Here is a 22851-nt window from a genome sequence, read left to right as displayed (position 1 = left end):
GTCTGCTGTGTAACACACTCAACTTCTGAGCAGTTGCCATCTTTAATGACTCAACATCTGCTCCATAGAAACAGAGCAGGACTCCATAGGAACATGGTGAATCTCCCATAGACTGCAATGGTAATTCATTGCAGTCTATGGGATCTAACAACCGCAAGTAAAATCTTTTTTTTCCCAAAGCTTTTTTTTTTCAGTATTAATCCACAAGAAAACCTATATAAATGTGGCTCTTACCCAGAGAATAAAGGGACCTGGTATGCTTTACTGCATAGGGAACACTATAAAAACAAAACCCATAAAACAGTGAAAAAATTGCATTTTACATCCAATTCCCCCGATTTGGATTTTTTTTCAGCTTCCCACTACATAGTATGCAGTATTAAATGGGGGTGTTAGAAAGTGCAATTTTTCCAGAAAAAAGCAAGCCTTCATACAGCTATGTCAATTGTAAAATAAAAAAGTTATGGTTCCGAGAAGGCAGGGAGTGAAAAACGTAAGAATGGAAAATAGCCTGGTTGAGAAAGGGTTAAACAATGTGAAAATATGTAATTTTCTCATAATACATTTCCTTATCTTCTCTATAATGGTAATTTTGCTTACATGTGATCACGTTTCAGTGTATGTTTTCTATTACAAAGACCTAAAAAAAAAACATATCAGTGTTGTAGTTTTGAATTGAAAAATCTTGCCGCAGCTTTCCTTTTTTTTATGACTTTATATGTATGTGTGTGTGATATATATATGGTTTTTTTACTCCACTTCCTTTCCTAAGTGATTCTGTGAGTTTTAAAAAAAATGGTAGTTGATAAATTTGGAGTGAAATTTATTAACTTAGCTAACAAAGCCCATTTCTCACTCTCCTTTGAAAACTGGGGTCAGTGGTGAGAAATATGCAAAAAAGTCACAATTTTTTTGCACAAGTGAGGGCTCTTTCACACGAGCGTGTGCAGACCGGAAATCATGCTCCGTGTGAAGCCGTGATCCTCCGTTCTTGACACTGCTGGTCTTGCAGGAGCGCACAGCATTATACTGATTTATAATGTTATGTGTCTCTACATGATCGTAATGACAGCTTTATGTCAATATGGCCCTGTAGAAGTAAGGTCATGCAGAGGCACATAACATTATAAATCAGTATAATGCTGTGCGCTCCTGCAAGACCAGAATGGAGGATCACGTGATTTCCGGACTGCACACGCTCCTGTGAAAGAGACTTAAGCCCAAAAAGTAAGAATTGTGCAGTGCAAGGCTTGATAAATTTCTGTATAAATTTTTAATTTTTTTTATATTAATTATGGTTTAGGCCAAGTTTGAAGGACCATTACCAAGTCCTAGGTGTTGGGAAAAAGGCCACAGGAGAGGAAATTAAGAATGCCTTTTTCACCTTGTCAAAGAAGGTATGTTTTATGCGCTGTCATGCTGTTCCTGGCATGCTAAACCTTTCCCCCTTTTTGAGGTGATCCAAATATTGAGGATGCATTCAGATTGGGACTCCAATTCCTGGCACCTCTAATCAGCTGACAAGTGGGACATTGGCACTCTATCAAGCTCTGTGTGTCTTTCATAGATTACTAGGCACAGAACCATACATTTGGGTAGTAATTGTGAATTAGGGTCCTTTCACACGTCCTGTTTTTTTTCATCCTGAAAAAACGGTCCGTTTTTTGCGGATCCGTTGTTCCTGAAAATGTTTCCGTATGTCATCCGTTTTTTGCGGATCCGCAAAAAACGGAAACATGTATACATTTCAATAATCAAATAAAGTTGTTTGGATTTCTTTGAAAAAAAATTGAAAAAAAAAAAAAAAAAAAGAATTTGTTATGTGTTTCCAGGAACGGAATCCGCAAAAAACGGATGACATACGGAATGACATCCGAATGTCATCCGTTTTTTGCGGATCCATTGACTTTGTATTGTACCAGGATCCGATTTTTCAGGACAAGAATAGGACATGTTTTATATTTAAACGGACATGCGGAACGGAACAACGGAAACGGACAGCACACATTGTGCTGTCCGATTTTTTCCAGGACCCATTGAAAATGAATGGGTCCAGATCTGGTCCTGATCTGTTCCTGAAAAAACGGAACAGATCAGGAAAGAAAAAACGGACGTGTGAATGGACCCTAATGCTGAGTTCCTGAACCAGGCACAGCTACTACCAAACGTACCGTTCTGTGCCTGATAACCATTGAAGAGAACACTGCCCCTCCAGTCAGCTGATCAGCGGAGGTGTCAAGAGTGGGACCACCACCCATCTGATGTTGGATCAGCTTTTATTGCTGTCAATATTCACTTAACAATGACTTGAGTGTTAATGAAGTGAGAGCTGATGTACTTTTTGACTACTAACCCCCTCTCACACCATGCTGTAAATGTACAGCACAGGAAACATTGCATCAACGCACCATGCCATACGTTTACATCATGGAGATGACAGTGGCTCAGGAACTAAGCTGACACCCTACAATAACAGCTGAGATCAGCTGACACCCTGCTTCAACAGCCAGAATTGGTGCTGTTCAGCAATCAGTAGTGTCTGCAATATCTACGTAGTTCACAGAGAGAGGATTTTACCTCTTTGCCCCAACAGTCTCCCCGCAACGCAATCACTGGGTCTCGATAGTTGCCATGGCAGTCAGGGGCCTTCCAAAAGCCTCCATACCAGACATGTACAGAAGCCTGCCAAGCTCAAGAGATCCGATTGTTTTATGTTTAAGTTCCCCAAGTGGAAGTGAAAAGTGAAGTAAAAATAATAAATATATATATATATACAGTACAGACCAAAAGTTTGGACACACCTTCTCATTCAAAGAGTTTTGACTATGAAAATTGTAGATTCACACTGAAGGCATCAACACTATGAATTAACACATGTGGAATTATATACATAACAAAAAAAGTGTGAAACAACTGAAAATATGTCATATTCTAGGTTCTTCAAAGTAGCCACCTTTTGCTTTGATTACTGCTTTGCACACCCTTGGCATTCTCTTGATGAGCTTCAAGAGGTAGTCACCTGAAATGGTTTTCACTTCACAGGTGTGCCCTGTCATTTTTAATAAGTGGGATTTCTTGCCTTATAAATGGGGTTGGGACCATCAGTTGCGTTGTGGAGAAGTCAGGTGGATACACAGCTGATAGTCCTACTGAATAGACTGTTAGAATTTGTATTATGGCAAGAAAAAAGCAGCTAAGTATAGAAAAACGAGTGGCCTTCATTACTTTAAGAAATGAAGGTCAGTCAGTCCAAAAAATTGGGAAAACTTTGAAAGTGTCCCCAAGTGCAGTCACAAAAACCATCAAGCGCTACAAAGAAACTGACTCGCATGCGGACCGCCCCAGGAAAGAAAGACCAAGAGTCACCTCTGCTGCGGAGGATAAGTTCATCCGAGTCACCAGCCTCAGAAATCGCAGGTTAACAGCAGCTCAGATTAGAGACCAGGTCAATGCCACACAGAGTTCTAGCAGCAGACACATCTCTAGAACAACTGTTAAGAGGAGACTGTGTGAATCAGGCCTTCAAGGTAGAATATCTGCTAGGAAACCACTGCTAAGGACAGGCAACAAGCAGAAGAGACTTGTTTGGGCTAAAGAACACAAGGAATGGACATTAGACCAGTGGAAATCTGTGCTTTGGTCTGATGAGTCCAAATTTTAGATCTTTGGTTCCAACCACTGTGTCTTTGTGCGACGCTGAAAAGGTGAACAGATGGACTCTACATGCCTGGTTCCCACCGTGAAGCATGGAGGAGGAGGTGTGATGGTGTGGAGGTGCTTTGTTGGTGACACTGTTGGGGATTTATTCAAAATTGAAGGCATACTGAACCAGCATGGCTACCACAGCATCTTGCAGCGGCATGCTATTCCATCCGGTTTGCGTTTTGTTGGACCAACATTTTATTTTTCAACAGGACAATGAACCCAAACACACCTCCAGGCTGTGTAAGGGCTATTTGACCATGAAGGAGAGTGATGGGGTGCTGCACCAGATGACCTGGCCTCCACAGTCACCGGACCTGAACCCAATCGAGATGGTTTGGGGTGAGCTGGACTGCAGAGTGAAGGCAAAAGGGCCAACAAGTGCTAAGCATCTCTGGGAACTCCTTCAAGACTGTTGGAAGACCATTTCAGGTGACTGCCTCTTGAAGCTCATCAAGAGAATGCCAAGAGTGTGCAAAGCAGTAATCAAAGCAAAAGGTGGCTACTTTGAAGAACCTAGAATATGACATATTTTCAGTTGTTTCACACTTTTTTGTTATGTATATAATTCCACATGTGTTAATTTATAGTTTTGAGGCCTTCAGTGTGAATCTACAATTTTCATAGTCATGAAAATAAAGAAAACTCTTTGAATGAGAAGGTGTGTCCAAACTTTTGGTCTGTACTGTGTATATATATATATATATGATTTTATGATGAAATAGTAGTAAAGCATGATTTACCGTATTTTTCATCTGATAAGACGCACCCTGCCCCCCCCTAAAATGGGGGGAAAACGCAAGTGCGTCTTAAGGTACTTTCACACTTGCGGTAGTGGAATCTGGCAGGCAGTTCCGTCGCCGGAACTGCCTGCCGGATCCGTCAAAACGTATGCCAACTGATGGCATTTGTAGGCTGATCAGGATCCTAATCCATCTTACATCCGTCTTTCCGGTGTCATCCGGAAGGAGAGACCCGGCATTGCGGCATTTTGAATGCCGGATCCGGCACTAATACATTCCTTTGGCAAGTGTTCCGAATTTTTGGCCAGAGATAAAACCGTAGCATGCTGCGGTATTATCTCCGACTTGAACAGTTAAAAAGACTGAACTGAAGACACCCTGATGTATCCTGAACAGATTGCCCTCCATTCAGAATGCATGTGGATAAAACTGGTCAGTTATTTTCCGGTATAGAGCCCCTAAGACGGAACTCTATGCCGGAAAAGAAAAACTAGTGTGAAAGTACCCTTATGGGGTGAATACAGGGCAAAGAAATATAAAATGCGCAGCGCATTGATTATGCTCGGTACATCGCAGGCTGCGCTGAATAGGAACAGCAGCGATGTATCAGACATAGCTGAAGAGAGAGAGCCCGGCGGGCGCAGCATGTGCTTGCTGATGGGGACCGCCCGCGGTGTGCACAGGGTGGTAGGGAAAGGTCTGCTGCGGTGGGCACTGGGTGGTAGAGACCGGCCGGCCCTGTCTGGTTCTGGTTGATAGGGACCGTCCGGCAGATTTCCAGTGAGAACGTTGGTAGGAACGCGGGTGCAGGCAGATGAGGGGCGGAGCAGTCTTTCCTGCTACACATGCCTGCTCTGCCTCAAAGTATTCACACTGCCTGCTCCTGTGTGAATACTGATGAGAGGCTAGGGGGCTGATGATAAGAGGCACGGGGACAGATGTAAGGTCTGAATGGGGGTCTCATTTTCTGAGGTCTGATTGGGGGTCGTTCACTTTGGGGTCTGAGCTGAGATCTGATTGGGGGTCTGATCTAAGGTCTTATTGGGGTCTTATTAGTATTGGGGGGTCTGATTGGGGCTGTCAGCTGAGGTCTTATTAATATTGGGGGTCTTATTGCTGGTCTGACCTTAGGTCTAATGAAAAATAATTTTTCTTATTGTCCTCCTCTAAAACTTATATGCCGGTGTGTCTTATAGGGTGAAAAATATGGTAAGTAAAATAATGGTGAAGCACATATTTTAAAAATATACAATTTAATTCATTGAAAATAAATCAGATAAAAATAATAAAAAATAACATGATAACCTTAAAATTTTTAGCACAATAAAAAATCAATTTGAATATCAGCTTCAGGGCCTGTAGCATACTTCTGGACTGGAACTGACTTATTGTGATAAGCGCATTTTTTTTAATTGTAATTACGTTTTTATGGTATTAATGTTATTTCATGTTGTTTTTATCTGATTTTTCCAATTAATTAAATTGTATATTTTTTAAATATATGCTGGGAGCACTTCATCATCATTTTACATCTAAACTCTTTTTCCATCTGTAAGCACCAGATAGGTGCCCTAGCTCAGCATATTATTTCTTACGTATATCAATTTTTGATCAGGTGAGCTGTTCATTGTATTTGTTAAAGCTTGATATAAAGATATATACATTTAGTATTGCCATATTTGTATTGACAAGCAGACTAAATTTATCATATTGTATATACCACACAGTGAGCCCTATAAAAAATAAAAAACACTAACAGAATTACTATTTTTGCCCACCCCACCTCCCCAAAAAATGAAAAAAAAAAAAAGTGATTAAAAAGTCTTATGTACCCCCAAATGGTACCAATACAAACAACAGCCTGCCCCGTAAAAAAACAAGCCCTCACACAGCTACGTTGATGGAAAAAAAAAAAATGTAATGGAGATGCAGAATGCAACAGATTTTTTATAAAAAAGTTATTTTTATGATGCAAAAGTAGTAAAACATGAAAAAATATATAAATTTGGTATCACTATGATATTATCAACCCGCTGAATAAAGTTCTCATATATACTGCACGGGGAACATCATTAAAAAAATGTTTTAAAGCGCTTGGAATTGGAATTTTTACTCACTTCACCTTACTAAAAAGCAATCAAAAAGCCAAATGTACCCAAAAAGTGTACCAATAAGGCTACTTTCACACTTGCATTTTTTGCGGATCCGTTATGGATCAGCAAAAATGCTTCTGTTACAATAATACAACCACATGCATCCGTCATGAACGGATCCGGTTGTATTATGTCTTCTATAGCCATGACGCCTTGAACACTATTAAAAGTCAATGGGGGACGGATCTGTTTTCTATTGTGCCAGATTGTGTCATAGAAAAGGATTTGTCCCTATTGACTTACATTATGTGCCAGGACCGATCCGTTTGGCTCTGCTTCGTCAGGCGGGCTGCAAAACACAGCAGGCAGCAGAGAATGGGGTCCTGTGAGGATCGGAGATTACGTGTGGGGATGTATCTGGAAAGCAGGTCAGAGATGTAAGGAGGAGACGGGTTGTGGGCGGCCTTATGTGGTATTTTAAACTGAATTCACTGGGTAATGGGGAGCCATTGAAGGGATTGGCAGAAGGGAAACGAGGGGGAAGGTGGATTAACCGGACAGCGGATTTGAGGATAGATTCGAGGGGGGGTGAGAGTGCTAGATGGGTGGCCACAGAAAGGGTTAACAAACTTCCTAAATGCCGTTTTGAATACTTTGAGGGGTACATTATTTAAAGTGGATGATTTATAGAGGTTTCTAATATATAGGCCTCTCAAAGCCACTTGAGAACTGAATTGGTCCCTACAAAAATAGGATTTGGAAATTTTCTTGAAGATTTATAAAATTACTTCTAAATTTATAAGCCAGCATAAAACTTTTTATATTGTATGACTTAAAAGCATACATTTTCAAATCATGAAAGTTGCTAATTTGTTCCGATTTTTCTTTAAATTTCTGATTTTCTTTTAGACAAAAACTCAAAACATGGCAATCCAAATGTACCGCTGACATAAAGTACAATATGTCACGAAAAAACATTGTCAGAATCACTTGGATATGTAGAAGCCTTCCAAAGTTCTTACCACATAAAGTGTCGTATGTCATGTTTGAAAAATGGGCTTCATCCTTAAAGGGGTGTTCCGAGATTTTAATACTTATGACCTATCCTTGCAGCTTCTATATTATGTACAGCGCTGTGCTTGGTAAGCTGAGAGAAGGCCACGGCAGTCTGACACCCACAATCAGATACAATCAGATACTGATCAGTATTAAAATCTCAGAAAACCCTTTTAAGGCCAAAATAGTCTTCGTCCTTGGGGTTAATAGGATAGGTTGCTTATGGGTAGCAGAATGCTAGGACTCCACCTATCTCATCAGTGAGTCCATTTATAGTCCTGTTCGCTAGAGTCGGTGGCACATGCCTAGGCTTTGTGTAATTTAATATCAGTTACAGAGAATATTGTAGTGAGTAAGTTGTGTTTATTTTTTTTTACTATTTCCTTATTAAGATTTTTGACATAAACTACAAGAAGGGTACAACAGTTCCCATGACTAGAAATAACAGGAGTCCATCTTCATTGGTACGAGCAGACATATCAGGTCAACACAAATAAAGATAACCTAATCGGAGGTTACAACAAACCGACAATTAGCTTAGTCACTCAGTCATTACACCGTGCAGTCTACATCTGCTTCTAGCTGTAATACAAACCAGCACCTCGGTTGTAGTTGTGGAAGCGAGACGATGAAGTTGTTAGCATTGAAAGAGTTAATAAAATGGCAGTGGCTACTGTGACCTTATCATGTAACATGATCTGTAGTGATAAGTGAATTAGGAAGACCTTTTCTTCCATTAGTTTATATACATCCCCCATCATTCCTTTAGAAAGAATTCTGTTTTTCTACAAGCTTCCCTTGTCAGAAGCTCTGATCAGTTTTCATCCAAACCTCCTAGAAATGCACAGTCTGTTCAGCTCCGCTTGATGCTGCAGATCAGGACTTAATATTACACATCATAGACATTTTACAGGGGTCCATTAACCCATGTTATTAACTCAACATGCACTAATAGGACCTTACCTTAAAGAGGACCTGTCACCACTCCTGCAATGCTTCTTGCATTCCCTATGTAATAACAACTCTGGAACATCTTTTCATATACCGCTGCGTTATGCTGTTCCTCTGTTATTCCTGCTAGAAGGTTATGAATATAATTCCAACAGTCTGCAATAAAGGTCCATCTGGGTGTCCCCAGTTGGGTGTGTATCTCTGCACAGTCTGACACTATCCAGTCGGTGCTGCCAGTGGCAGACTGTGTAAGGACATGCCCCCAATCGGTACCATATCTGCATATTCATTCAAAAACTTCTGGTAGTAGAAGAACAGCACAACTTAAGAGTTATAAGAAAAAATGCCCCAAAATTGTTATTAAATGGGGAATGCAAGTAGTTAAAGGAGAAGTGACCAGGGGTGTAGCTATAGGGTTCGCAGCAGTCGCAATTGCACCTGGGCCCTCAAGCCAGGGGGCCCACAGGGCTTCCTAGCCAGTGGCGCGCCACCAACTCTGTATCGCCATCCTCAGATCAGCAATATAATTAGATGCTGCAGCAAGGCATGTATAGGAGGAGGAGGTAGCGTAATCTAAGACTTAACGTTTAATAGATATACAGTTTAAAAAAGACAGACATAACACAAAATATCAAAAAAGTGTGCATACCACAAACGTGTCACAAACACCAATGTACATAATCACAATAGGAGGCCACATTAATATGGTAAAACCCATGTGAAAAAGGTAACACTATACTCCAAATCAGGTATGCGTTCCACAGAAAAATAAATATATAAACGGGAACAGTCTTGCCAGTGGGTGACGGTCATCTGGGTATGATGGCGAAGTCCCAGAAGACAGTGTTACCTATGGAACAGGGTCCCAGGAACTAAATAGGAGTGTAGTTTCCAGTAGCATGGGGACTGTTTGTTCATGACACTAGTCAATAAGGACATACTCCTTCCCATGCTAGCCCCTGATCCCCTGATGAGTCTGGGGCTTTAACCTTTAGACGAAACGCGTAGGGTTCTTACGCACCGCAGTGAATTTGTCACTGTGTACCTGCAGTTAGGGTTGTCCAGGGAATTCCACACTCCTATTCAGTTCCCTGACATGCGGCCCCTGACCAGGGTTCTTTAGGGACAGTTCGCCTTATCTGGGACCCTGTTCCATAGGTAACACTGTCTTCTGGGACTTCGCCATTATACCCAGATGACCGTCACCCACTGGTAAGACTGTTCCCGTTTATATATTTATTTTTCTGTGGAACGCATACCTGATTTGGAGTATAGTGTTACCTTTTTCACATGGGTTTTACCATATTAATGTGGCCTCCTATTGTGAGGTAGATTACACTACCTCCTCCTCCTATATATTTCAGTACCGTGGTAGCTGGCGAGCGTTATTCATTTACTCTCGCCGGTTGGGCAACTTTACTTATTTGCAGCAAGGCATGGGAACAATGTCTCTCTGCCCCACCGTTACCTCTGATAGGCTTCAGGCCTGGCGTCTGTAGCCTATCAGAGGCCGGCACAAGCTGCATGATGACATCATCATCGCGCCACATAAGCCAGAAGAGACCTGCCCCGTATCGCTGGCAGCTGCATGGATGTAAGTATTTCAGTTTATTGTTTTTTTTTTTTTTGGCATCATGCTTCTAGGACACCCTGGGGGGAGCACTATGGGGCATCTACTGGGGGCATTAAATATGGGCATGTTATAGTAGCACACATAAGAGGGCATGTTCTTGTACTGGCTCACTTTATGTGGGGGCACTATGGGGATGCTGTCTCTACTCGAAGCATTAAGAGGGGGCTTTTTTTGCACTGGCATGCATTATAAGAGGGCATTCGTAAGGAGAATTATTACTACATGATTACTAGTGTGGGCAAAATTGGGGCATTATTACTATTGGGACACAGTTAACACTAAGGGCACTCTGGAAGATTATTATTTGGTAGGGCTTTGGGGAGCACTATTACTGTGGAGGCTCCCTGGCACAGTATCAGCTTAGCACAATTATTTTTGGGGACATTACATTTGCAACACAATTAGTGTCAGGGACACTTTTTGCTGGGCGCAGTTATTTTTTAGGGCGCTGTCTGCCAATAATTATTGAAGGGGGCGCTATCTGCATGCTACTAGTATTTTCAGGAGTATTGTCTTTTTCTGCAGTATAGTATTGTGGGTGTCAGGATGGGGTGTTCAGAAGTGGGAGAATGATGGAAAAGTTCGAAACTAAGATGTCTATTTGTCAAACTCTTCAGAAACAAAAAATTGCAGAAAGAAATCATCATAACTGTCTGGTCTGAAAGGATTTTCTAACTGATGACCTATCCTCTGGATAGATCATCAGTATCTGATGACACCCGCTGTTCAGCTGTTTGAGAAGGCAGTGGCGCTCTCTTTGCTTTTACTAGGCCGAGTGTCCCATGGCCTAGGAGCAGCTCAGCCCCATAGAAGTGAGTGGGGCTGAGCTGTGATACCAAGCCCAGCCGCTATACAATGTACGGAGCTGTGCTTGGTGATTTGAGAGAAAGCCTTCTCAAAACAGCTGATCTGCAGGGGTTTCAGGTGTCGGACCTCCACCAATTAGTATGAAAATCTCAGAAAACCCTTTTAACCTGTTTATGACCACTGTACGGCTATATACATAGGTGGTCAGGACTTTAAATATGGTGCCTGCCCACAAGCCAGATGTCTGCTGTTTTAAACTGACGGAACTGTTCATAACCTAACCAACCATGGTCCAGGTTCTTACTTTCATAAAACATGAGTGGTTAATGTAATGTACTTGAGAAAATGTCTTTGTATTGAAATAGGACAGTAAGTCATACATTTCCTTGTTCCCTAAAGCTTTCTCCCTTCTTATCTCAGTGCCATCCCGACAGTGACCCCTCAAACCCTCTTCTGCACTCCCAGTTTGTGCGTCTGAATGATGCTTACAGAGTATTAAGCAAGCATTCTTCCCGCGCAGAATATGACCAGGTATTGGAAGCAATACAGAGAGAAAAGTGGAGTTCAGCAGGCCGCAGCCCTTATACATCTTATAGCAAAAGCTACAAGTGGAACCATTCTTATCAGACAGAGCAGGGACCATATACCAGGTAACAACCTTAAGTGTGTGCTCGTTTCTTGTGGGAGACCTTCAGATGTCTTCAGGTTTCTCCTATGTGGCTGTTTAATTGTAAGGGGGCCAAATGCTACTGCTTTACTTGTCGCCCTGTTTCTACAGCGAGTGCAGAATTATTAGGCAAGTTGTATTTTTGAGGATTAATTTTATTATTGAACAACAACCATGTTCTCAATGAACCCCAAAAACTCATTAATATCAAAGCTGAATATTTTTGGAAGTAGTTTTTAGTTTGTTTTTAGTTTTAGCTATTTTAGGGGGATATCTGTGTGTGCAGGTGACTATTACTGTGCATAATTATTAGGCAACTTAACAAAAAACAAATATATACCCATTTCAATTATTTATTTTTACCAGTGAAACCAATATAACATCTCAACATTCACAAATATACATTTCTGACATTCAAAAACAAAACAAAAACAAATCAGTGACCAATATAGCCACCTTTCTTTGCAAGGACACTCAAAAGCATGCCATCCATGGATTCTGTCAGTGTTTTGATCTGTTCACCATCAACATTGCGTGCAGCAGCAACCACAGCCTCCCAGACACTGTTCAGAGAGGTGTACTGTTTTCCCTTCTTGTAAATCTCACATTTGATGATGGACCACAGGTTCTCAATGGGGTTCAGATCAGGTGAACAAGGAGGCCATGTCATTAGATTTTCTTCTTTTTTTATACCCTTTCTTGCCAGCCACGCTGTGGAGTACTTGGACGCGTGTGATGGAGCATTGTCCTGCATGAAAATCATGTTTTTCTTGAAGGATGCAGACTTCTTCCTGTACCACTGCTTGAAGAAGGTGTCTTCCAGAAACTGGCAGTAGGATTGGGAGTTGAGCTTGACTCCATCTCAACCCGAAAAGGCCCCACAAGCTCATCTTTGATGATACCAGCCCAAACCAGTACTCCACCTCCACCTTGCTGGCGTCTGAGTCGGACTGGAGCTCTCTGCCCTTTACCAATCCAGCCACGGGCCCATCCATCTGGGCCATCAAGACTCACTCTCATTTCATCAGTCCATAAAACCTTAGAAAAATCAGTCTTGAGATATTTCTTGGCCCAGTCTTGACGTTTCAGCTTGTGTGTCTTGTTCAGTGGTGGTCGTCTTTCAGCCTTTCTTACCTTGGCCATGTCTCTGAGTATTGCACACCTTGTGCTTTTGGGCACTCCAGTGATGTTGCAGCTCTGAAATATGGCCAAACTGGTGGCAAGTGGCATCTTGGCAGCTGCACGCTTGACTTTTCTCAGTTCATGGGCAGTTATTTTGCGCCTTGGTTTTTCCACACGCTTCTTGCGACCCTGTTGACTATTTTGAATGAAACGCTTGATTGTTCGATGATCACGCTTCAGAAGCTTGGCAATTTTAAGAGTGCTGCATCCCTGCAGGATATCTCACTATTTTTGACTTTTCTGAGCCTGTCAAGTCCTTCTTTTGACCCATTTTGCCAAAGGAAAGGAAGTTGCCTAATAATTATGCACACCTGATATAGGGTGTTGATGTCATTAGACCACACCCCTTCTCATTACAGAGATGCACATCACCTAATATGCTTAATTGGTAGTAGGCTTTCGAGCCTATACAGCTTGGAGTAAGACAACATGCAGAAAGAGGATGATGTGGTCAAAATACTAATTTGCCTAATAATTCTGCACTCCCTGTATACTTCTATACTTTCTCTTTCTTCTTACATTGTGCTTTACTTCACTTCCCATTCTACCTCTCTTATCTCCAAAATGCCTTGATATCAGGAAATTCCTTCCTTTGGTAATATTGATGCATAGGGGCAGAGGGAGGAATGCAGTGTATTGAGGTTACAAAGAAGTCATTAACATTTGTGTCAAACCCTTCCCCAGGCTAGGTTCATCTCGATTAGTGGCCTCTGTCTCAGGTATTTTGTCCAATAAAATGGCTGCCTCCCTGATAGAAACCCCACGTACCCCTATAGTCAGGTGTGAACGTAGCCTTCCCCTTTTTGTACTTGTTTTATTTACTCCATGGTGCTTATGATTGTCTTTGTATCCCAATCAGGTCTACATCGGAAGATCATGAACGCTACTGGTCAGAATTTCCTCCAAAAAGTGACTGGGAAGAGTCTGCAAAACAGCGTGCGCAGAGAAATACTATAATAGTTATATATTGCTTCTTAGTCGCAGGACTAAGTATATTTGTACATTGGGAGCTTTTTAGGTAATTGCACTTAATCACTTTTAGTTTCATTTCAGATTTGTAATTGTCTTTTCATTTTATGACATCCTATTCACAAGTTAATGGAATTGCAATATTTGGATAGTAATGTCAATCCCTCTTTTGTAAGCCCTAAAACATAAGGGATGCAGGGAGTTTGGAAACTAATTTGATAAAGTACGATATAGCAAGTATACCCGGTCTGTGTTCAAGGTGCTCTGTTTTTAGATGATTCGCCCTATCATCAAAAAAATTGTATTGAAATGTATAAAGTAAAAGCAGGCACTCACCATCTGGTCTAAATAATAAAATGTCGTATTTAATAGGTAGTAGTATTTGATAAGTAATATAATAAAATATTATAATAAAATAAAATTACATTTATTGATTGTTGCTGCTATATATAACGTGTATTGGAGGATATAAGTATATAGTAGGGTGACGGGTATACCTATTCCCTAGCATTGCTAGAGCTGCTGGATGTACTTAATAACATGATTTAGTGGAAAACAAAAGTTATTGCGTGATTCTTATAGAATTATGAACAAATATATAGATATATAAAAACATTAGTACAACATATGCAAAATTGTGCTAAAAAAATATAGTCCCAAAAAAGCTGTGTAGGAAATATCAAAAAGTTGGCAGTACCGCTTGTTATATTTGCAATTAAAAATGTGATTTGCCAAGTAGGTTATTATGTCATATAACTGGAGTCTCCCTGCAGACTGGGTGATATTAGTGGGGCTGGCGTCTGGGGCATCCCCCCTCTTACCTCACCGTCCATTCGGTGGTCAGCAGACCTGGCTCCTCTGTCTGTGCACCTATATAAATAGGTAAGCCGTGTCGCAACCTCCAAGATGCCCGGTACGTTGCAGACTCCGGACTATGTGATGCATGGACCTCAGCGTCCCACGTGATCCTACGATGCAGTCTCCAGACTATGCCATGCGCAGACCTCGAGGTCCCACGTGATCCGGCAAATAAGCGCTGTCATGTGATATTGCTCGTGATACAGAGAAAGTCAGGTGATGACGTTTCAGTGATTCTGCAGGATCTTTCAAGGGCTCAGTCCTTTTAATAAAAATCCAAAATACAATAGATAATGTCGTTGGATATCTTGTATAAAGTTTTAGGTGGGTAGTTCTCTATTCCGAAACAGCCAGACGCTATTCGAGGTAACAACCTCTTCCTCAGTGACCGAAGCCACTGAGGAAGAGGTTGTTACCTCGAAACGTGTCTGGCTGTTTTGGAATAGAGAACTACCCACCTAAAACTTTATATAAGATATCCAACAACATTATCTATTGTACGGACGGTGAGGTAAAAGGCTGTGCATTAGGGGGACGCCCCAGACGCCAGCCCCACTAATATCACCCCGTCTCCAGGGAGATTCCAGTTATATGACATAATAACCAACTTATGTCTGGCAAATCACATTTTTGATTGCAAATATAACAAGCGGTACTGACAACTTTTTGATATTTCCTACACAGCTTTTTTCGGACTATATTTTTTTAGCACAATTTTGCATATGTTGTGCTAATATTTTTATATTTTTATTTTTATATCTATATATTTGTTCATAATTCTATAAGAATCACGCAATAACTTTTGTTTTCCACTAAATCACGTTATTAAGTGCATCCAGCAGCTGTAGCAACGCTAGGGAATAGGTATACCCATCACCCTACTATATACTTATATCCTCCAATACACGTTATATATAGCAGCAACAATCAATAAATGTAATTAGCTAGGGGTTCATATTTTATTTTATTATATTACTACCCATTAAATACGACATTTTATTATTTAGACCACATGGTGAGTGCCTTTTTTTACTTTATACATTTTAATTTGATAAAGTAATTCCCTCGATATGAAAACATGTTGGATACCAGACAATGTTCGCCTCTCCTCAGGCATAACCCAGTTTGAAGTGCAGACTTGGCATTTTTAGAGAGAGTTATTAGTGGCAGCCACCTTTGACATCCAGTTTGGCTGTTATGGACAACTGTTCCACTTCTGTTTATAATGGAGCCATGACAGCTATAGTTTTCAAACAGATACTGAAGGAACCATTTGACTTACATAATAAGGTCTGTTAGGTCTGATATTTTGGCCAGCAAGAATATTGCTGCAGGCTGCAAAAAATTATTACTGCAAACCCTGACGACTGGCAAAAATACTAGTATGTAGAGAACTTAAAGGGGTTGACCACTTTGTTATTTATAGATCACTTACAGGTTTTCTGTGCTGACCTGTTATCTTGAGTAAGGTTCCACCATATTGTTTCTGCCCTGCTGCTGTTGGATGGGGCTGCCGCTCCTGTATGCAGTGCTTGTGCACTGTTTGGCAGCGCTGGCCCCTCCAAATGACATCATTCATAATGGATCCAGTCCTAACCCCTGTCCTGCCGGCTGTGTTCTCCAGTATGTAGGGAGGATGGGACACTAGAGACATGAAAATGTTCCACTGCGCAGATGTGAAACTTGGAGTCTGCAATGGTATAACATTTTCATGCCTCTAGTGTCCCATCCTCCCTACATACTGGAGCTTAGACACTGCCACTCGAGCAGAGAATGCCAGAGGGCAAGCTCCAGTCTGTAGGCAGCAGAGAGGACGGGGCACTAGGGGCATGAAAATGTTCTACTATGCAGACACGAGACTCAGGACATGGGGTCTGCACCATAAAACAGATAAGGGGAATGTGCACAGCCAGCAGGACCTGGGTTGGGACTGGAACCATTTTGAATTACGTCATTTAGAGGGGCCAGCGCTGCCAAGGCAAGGCAATGTATACAGGAAAAAAAGATGAAAATACAATTTTCAGTCTTTATTTGGCTTCATGTAAAAATGAATCTCTATAAGGAAAGCGATAAATGCATTTCAATCTAACAGATGTTAATCATTGTATAAGTTAGATACAGGCATACTGGATTTATATATCAAAATAAGGCACGGCTCACTCAATCAGGTTGGAGCTCCAATATGACTGGTGTGGGTCGTGCCTTATTTTGATATATAAAGCCAGTATACCTGTATCTAACTTATACCATAATTAAGATCTGTTAGATCAAAACGCGTTGGTTGCGTTACCATGCATTTTTACATGAAGCCAAATAAAGATTGAAGATTTTATTTTCTTCTCAGTGCTGGACAGCTATCTTTTTTTCCTGGATTACTTGCGGACTGGACTGGGTCCCTGCACAAGAGATCACATGGGCAGTGCTGGCTTGACTGGCTTCTGCCTTGACAGCAGGGCAGAAACACTATGGTGGAAATTTACTCAAGATAACAGAAGCTGACACAGAAAACCTGTAAGTAATCTGTAACTCTGACAAATATGCCAACCCCTTGTGGTGGCATTCCATTTTTTAAAGGGGTTTGTTTTTCCATAACAGCATACTGATAGGATATGCAAGAGAAAGAAGATCAGGAGTTACACTGGAGTAGGGAGCTGTCAGGGGCACTGCAGACTCTGTATCAAGTACTCCAAACAGAGAAAGTGATCACAGGAGCTTTCAGTAGCCTATTGGTTTGATTCAAGTGGCTTTATACCCCAATCTAAGATTAATATGTCAGCTTTGTGACTATATTTGTTATAAGTGAGAAAATGCACATTGTTTAATGTTTTTATGCCTTTTTATAGCACATTTAGAGAGATTCGCCGTAAGGAAATGGACGAAGAACAGATGAGGATTTTGAAATTTTACAATGAAAGGAAAGAGGCTGCCAGGTGAGTTCCCACATCGCACACCAGGGCACACCTGGAAAGTGTGACTACAATTATTAAGAAAATACAATTTCCAAGAAATGCTCATAGACATGTTTTAGATATGTTCTAAAACATAAAAATGTGGATGAATCTTCCTAAAAAAAGTTTATTTGTCAAATAATTAATATTATTTTTCAGTGTCTTGTTTTGGAGTGCACTGGAGAAAAAGCTGGACAGGGTACAGGTCCTATTAGATGGAACATTTATCATATGAATTTTCGTATAATTGTTAGAATTTGAGAAATTATCACAACATGTAATAGTGCAGTGATAAACAAAAAGCTAAATCCATGGATTCTCTGGATCAGACACATCTGCCTGACTGAAACCTTATTGCTGCTAGTCGCCGCCATGTCCCCTTGTCTAATAAAAAATCTGCCAGTTGTTAGCAGTGTAAATGCTCTAGGGGCGAACAAGCAACAATAACAAGCATACGGCAAAAATATTTATCACTTTGTGTAACTGAATGTCTTTTGAACACAAACAACTTGCGAAATCGCTGCCTGCTGCTCTTTAAAGGGGTTATCCAAACTCTATAATGCCCCCTCTAATGCCCGGGGCTCCTCACACAAGGGTGGGCTTAGTCAATAGCAGGCCGCGACGAGGACGAGCCTTCCTGCCTGGATGCAGTGTGTTACACATGGTGCCATATGAGCAATAAAACAACCTAACATATAAAGAAATAATGACAATCACTGAAAATGGCCACGGTCCTTTATTAAGGGTTACATAAAATATTAATCATAAAATCGCCAATAAATACTCATTTAATAAATTAATTAATAACCAATAAACCATCAGTAAGTCCACAATTGTCCCCTCAGCAAAGCTGGGTGACTAACCCCCCTCTAATTCTGGACCGTGACTTGTAAAAAGGGGTAGGACAGGCGGGGCGATGTCATCTTTCTTCCAGGTTTAGCGACAGACAAGGCTCCAGACCTGCCAATCACCTTCTTAACCACTTCAGCCCCGCTAGCTGAAACCCCCTTCATGACCAGGCCACTTTTTACACTTCGGCACTACACTACTTTCACCGTTTATCGCTCGGTCATGCAACTTACCACCCAAATGAATTTTACCTCCTTTTCTTCTCACTAATAGAGCTTTCATTTGGTGGTATTTCATTGCTGCTGACATTTTTACTTTTTTTGTTATTTATCAAAATGTAACGATTTTTTTGCAAAAAAATGACATTTTTCACTTTCAGCTGTAAAATTTTGCAAAAAAAAAGACATCCATATATAAATTTTTCACCAAATTTATTGTTCTACATGTCTTTGATAAAAAAAAATGTTTGGGCAAAAAAACAATGGTTTGGGTAAAAGTTATAGCGTTTACAAACTATGGTACAAAAATGTGAATTTCCGCTTTTTGAAACAGCTCTGACTTTCTGAGCACCTGTCATGTTTCCTGAGGTTCTACCATGCCCAAACAGTAGAAAAACCCCACAAGTGACCCCATTTCGGAAAGAAGACACCCTAAGGTATTCGCTGATGGGCATAGTGAGTTCATAGAACTTTTTATTTTTTGTCACAAGTTAGCGGAAAATGATGATTTTTTTTTTTTTTTCCTTACAAAGTCTCATATTCCACTAACTTGCGACAAAAAATTTAAAATTCTAGGAACTCGCAATGCCCCTCACGGAATACCTTGGGGTGTCTTCTTTCCAAAATGGGGTCACTTGTGGCGTAGTTATACTGCCCTGGCAATTTAGGGGCCAATATGTGTGAGAAGTACTTTGCAATCAAAATCTGTAAAAAATGACCGGTGAAATCCGAAAGGTGCACTTTGGAATATGTGCCCCTTTGCCCACCTTGGCTGCAAAAAAGTGTCACACATCTGGTATCGCCGGACTCAGGAGAAGTTGGGCAATGTGTTTTGGGGTGTCATTTTACATATACCCATGATGGGTGAGAGAAATATCTTGGTCAAATGCCAACTTTGTATAAAAAAATGGGAAAAGTTGTCTTTTGACAAGATATTTCTCTCACCCAGCATGGGTATATGTAAAATGACACCCCAAAACACATTGCCCAACTTCTCCTGAGTACGGCGATACCAGATGTGTGACACTTTTTTGCAGCCTAGGTGGGCAAAGGGACCCACATTCCAAAGTGCACCTTTCGGATTTCACCGGTCATTTTTTACAGATTTTGATTGCAAAGTACTTCTCACACATTTGGGCCCCTAAAAAGCCAGGGCAGTATAACTACCCCACAAGTGACCCCATTTTGGAAAGAAGACACCCCAAGGTATTCCGTGAGGGGCATGGCGAGTTCCTAGAATTTTTTATTTTTTGTCACAAGTTAGCGGAAAATGATGATTTTTTTTTTTTTTTTTTTCATACAAAGTCTCATATTCCACTAACTTGCGACAAAAAATAAAAAATTCTAGGAACTCGCCATGCCCCTCACGGAATACCTTGGGGTGTCTTCTTTCCAAAATGGGGTCACTTGTCGGGTAGTTATACTGCCCTGGCAATTTAGGGGCCCAAATGTGTGAGAAGAACTTTGCAATCAAAATCTGTATAAAATGACCGGTGAAATCCGAAAGGTGCACTTTGAAATATGTGCCCCTTTGCCCACCTTGGCTGCAAAAAAGTGTCACACATCTGGTATCGCCGGACTCAGGAGAAGTTGGGCAATGTGTTTTGGGGTGTCATTTTACATATACCCATGCTGGGTGAGAGAAATATCTTGTCAAAAGACAACTTTTCCCATTTTTTTATACAAAGTTGGCATTTGACCAAGATATTTCTCTCACCCAGCATGGGTATATGTAAAATGACACCCCAAAACACATTGCCCAACTTCTCCTGAGTACGGCGATACCAGATGTGTCACACTTTTTTGCAGCCAAGGTGGGCAAAGGGGCCCAAATTCCAAAGTGCACCTTTCGGATTTTGCAGGGCATTTTTTACACATTTTGATTGCAAGGTACTTCTCACACATTTGGGCCCCTAAATTGGCAGGGCAGTATAACTACGCCACAAGTGACCCCATTTTGGAAAGAAGACACCCCAAGGTATCCCGTGAGTGGCATGGCGAGTTCCTAGAATTTTTTATTTTTTGTCACAAGTTAGCGGAAAATGATGATTTTTTTTTTTTCTCTTTTTTCCTTACAAAGTCTCATATTCCACTAACTTACGACAAGAAATAAAAAATTCTAGGAACTCGCCATGCCCCTCACGGAATACCTTGGGGTGTCTTCTTTCCAAAATGGGGTCACTTGTGGGGTAGTTATACTGCCCTGGCAATTTAGGGGCCCATATGTGTGAGAAGTACTTTGCAATCAAAATCTGTAAAAAATGGCCTGCGAAATCCGAAAGGTGCACTTTGGAATATGCGCCCCTTTGCCCACCTAGGCTGCAAAAAAGTGTCACACATCTGGTATCGCCGTACTCAGGAGAAGTTGGGGAATGTGTTTTGGGTTGTCATTTTACATATAACCATGCTGGGTGAGAGAAATATCTTGGCAAAAGACAACTTTTCCCATTTTTTTATACAAAGTTGGCATTTGACCAAGATATTTCTCTCACCCAGCATGGGTATATGTAAAATGACACCCCAAAACACATTCCCCAGCTTCTCCTGAGTACGGCGATACCAGATGTGTGACACTTTTGCGCATCTAGGCTGCAAAAGTGCCCAAATTCCTTTTAGGAGGGCATTTTTAGACATTTGGATCCCAGACTTCTTCTCACGCTTTAGGGCCCCTAAAAAGCCAGGGCAGTATAAATACCCCACATGTGACCCCACTTTGGAAAGAAGACACCCCAAGGTATTCAATGAGGGGCATAGTGAGTTCATAGAAATGTATTTTTTTGGCATAAGTTAGCGGAAATTGATTTTTTTTTAGTTTTTTCTCACAAAGTCTCACTTTCTGCTAACTTAGGACAAAAATTAAAATCTTTCATGGACTCAATATGCCCCTCAGCAAATACCTTGGGGTGTCTTCTTTGCAAAATGGGGTCAGTTGTGGGGTGTTTGTACTGCCCTGGCATTTGAGGGTCTCCGCAATCATTACATGTATGGCCAGCATTAGGAGTTTCTGCTATTCTCCTTATATTGAGCATACAGGTAATGAGATTTTTTTTTCCGTTCAGCCTCTGGGCTGAAAGAAAAAAATGAACGGCACAGATTTCTTCATTCGCATCGATCAATGTGGATGAAAAAATCTCTGCCAAAAAAAAAGGAGGGGAATGGGGTCTGCCAGGACATAGGAGCTCCGCCCAACATCCATACCCACTTAGCTCGTATGCCCTGGCAAACCAGATTTCTCCATTCACATCAATCGATGTGGATGAATAAATCATTGCCGGGATTTTTTTTTTTATATATATATATACAAAGTGCTTGCCAAAGCATAGGAACGCCGCCTCCTCCTCAGCTCGTATGCCTCGGCAAACATATCTGTCACTGCAGAGGAGAAAATCCCGTCTTGCAGCGCCGCATACACCGACTTGCGTGTAATCTGACAGCAGCGCAATGCTTCTGTCAGAATGCACATCGGTGCTGCAGCTAGTTCATCGGTTGGTCCACCTGGAAGGTAAAAAAAGAAAAAAAAAAAAAAAAGAAAAAACCAGGCCGCAACGCAATAATTTTATTAACTTTGGAACAGAATGCATAAACTTTAACTTTTTGAACTAAACATTAACATTTTGCTTACTGGTGTTTTTTTTTTTTTGTTTTTTTACCTTTATAGAACAAACCTCTCCTCCCCCATGGGTCAATGTGCAAAGCGCAAATCGCCCAAAGATGTGGCGAAGTGCGTTATGCACTTTGTCCCATGTGAAAGGAGACGTTTGCAGCAGCTGTGTGAGTGAATGGGCCCTAATAGCCCTGTGTGCCTATCCTGGTGAGATGTGATCCCTATGCTAGGTGTACCTGTGTGTGGTACTTTCGGAAACAATCCCCTAAGCATAGGGCAGGGTGGTCAGGACAGTCAGGACAGAAATACCGGGTGTCACGCCTTATTCCACTCCTGCTACAGACACGACATCTTTTTCGGGGTGACGGTTGGGTTGAGGTACCAGCAACGACATTGGGGAAATGTCGCTCGTGTAGACGGCTAACTACACTGGTGGATGGGGCCACGGAACCTTCTGGATACAGGAGGTTCTCAATGATCTCTTCCTGAAATTTGAGGAAGGATCCAGTTCTCCCAGCCTTACTGTAGAGAACAAAACTATTATACAGCGCCAATTGAATCAAATATACAG

General features: G+C 41.3%; 1 protein-coding gene across 2 annotated transcripts in view; it reads left to right on the top strand.

Annotated features, from left to right (window-relative positions):
- Nucleotides 1-22851, top strand: part of DNAJC4 (DnaJ heat shock protein family (Hsp40) member C4) — a 46069-nt gene that overhangs the window by 15415 nt on the left and 7803 nt on the right. The window contains exons 3-6 of one of the 2 annotated variants that reach the window (XM_044270741.1): nt 1304-1397; nt 11385-11635; nt 13694-13852; nt 17505-17591. In XM_044270741.1, coding sequence (XP_044126676.1) covers nt 1304-1397; nt 11385-11635; nt 13694-13852; nt 17505-17591 — 591 coding nt within the window. The remainder of the gene's footprint in view (nt 1-1303; nt 1398-11384; nt 11636-13693; nt 13853-17504; nt 17592-22851) is intronic. The other variant, XM_044270742.1, reaches the window with a different exon arrangement.

Source organism: Bufo gargarizans, chromosome 10 (assembly GCF_014858855.1).
Source record: "Bufo gargarizans isolate SCDJY-AF-19 chromosome 10, ASM1485885v1, whole genome shotgun sequence".
Taxonomy (NCBI): Eukaryota; Metazoa; Chordata; class Amphibia; order Anura; family Bufonidae; genus Bufo; species Bufo gargarizans.
This window is presented reverse-complemented; position numbering and strand designations above follow the sequence as displayed.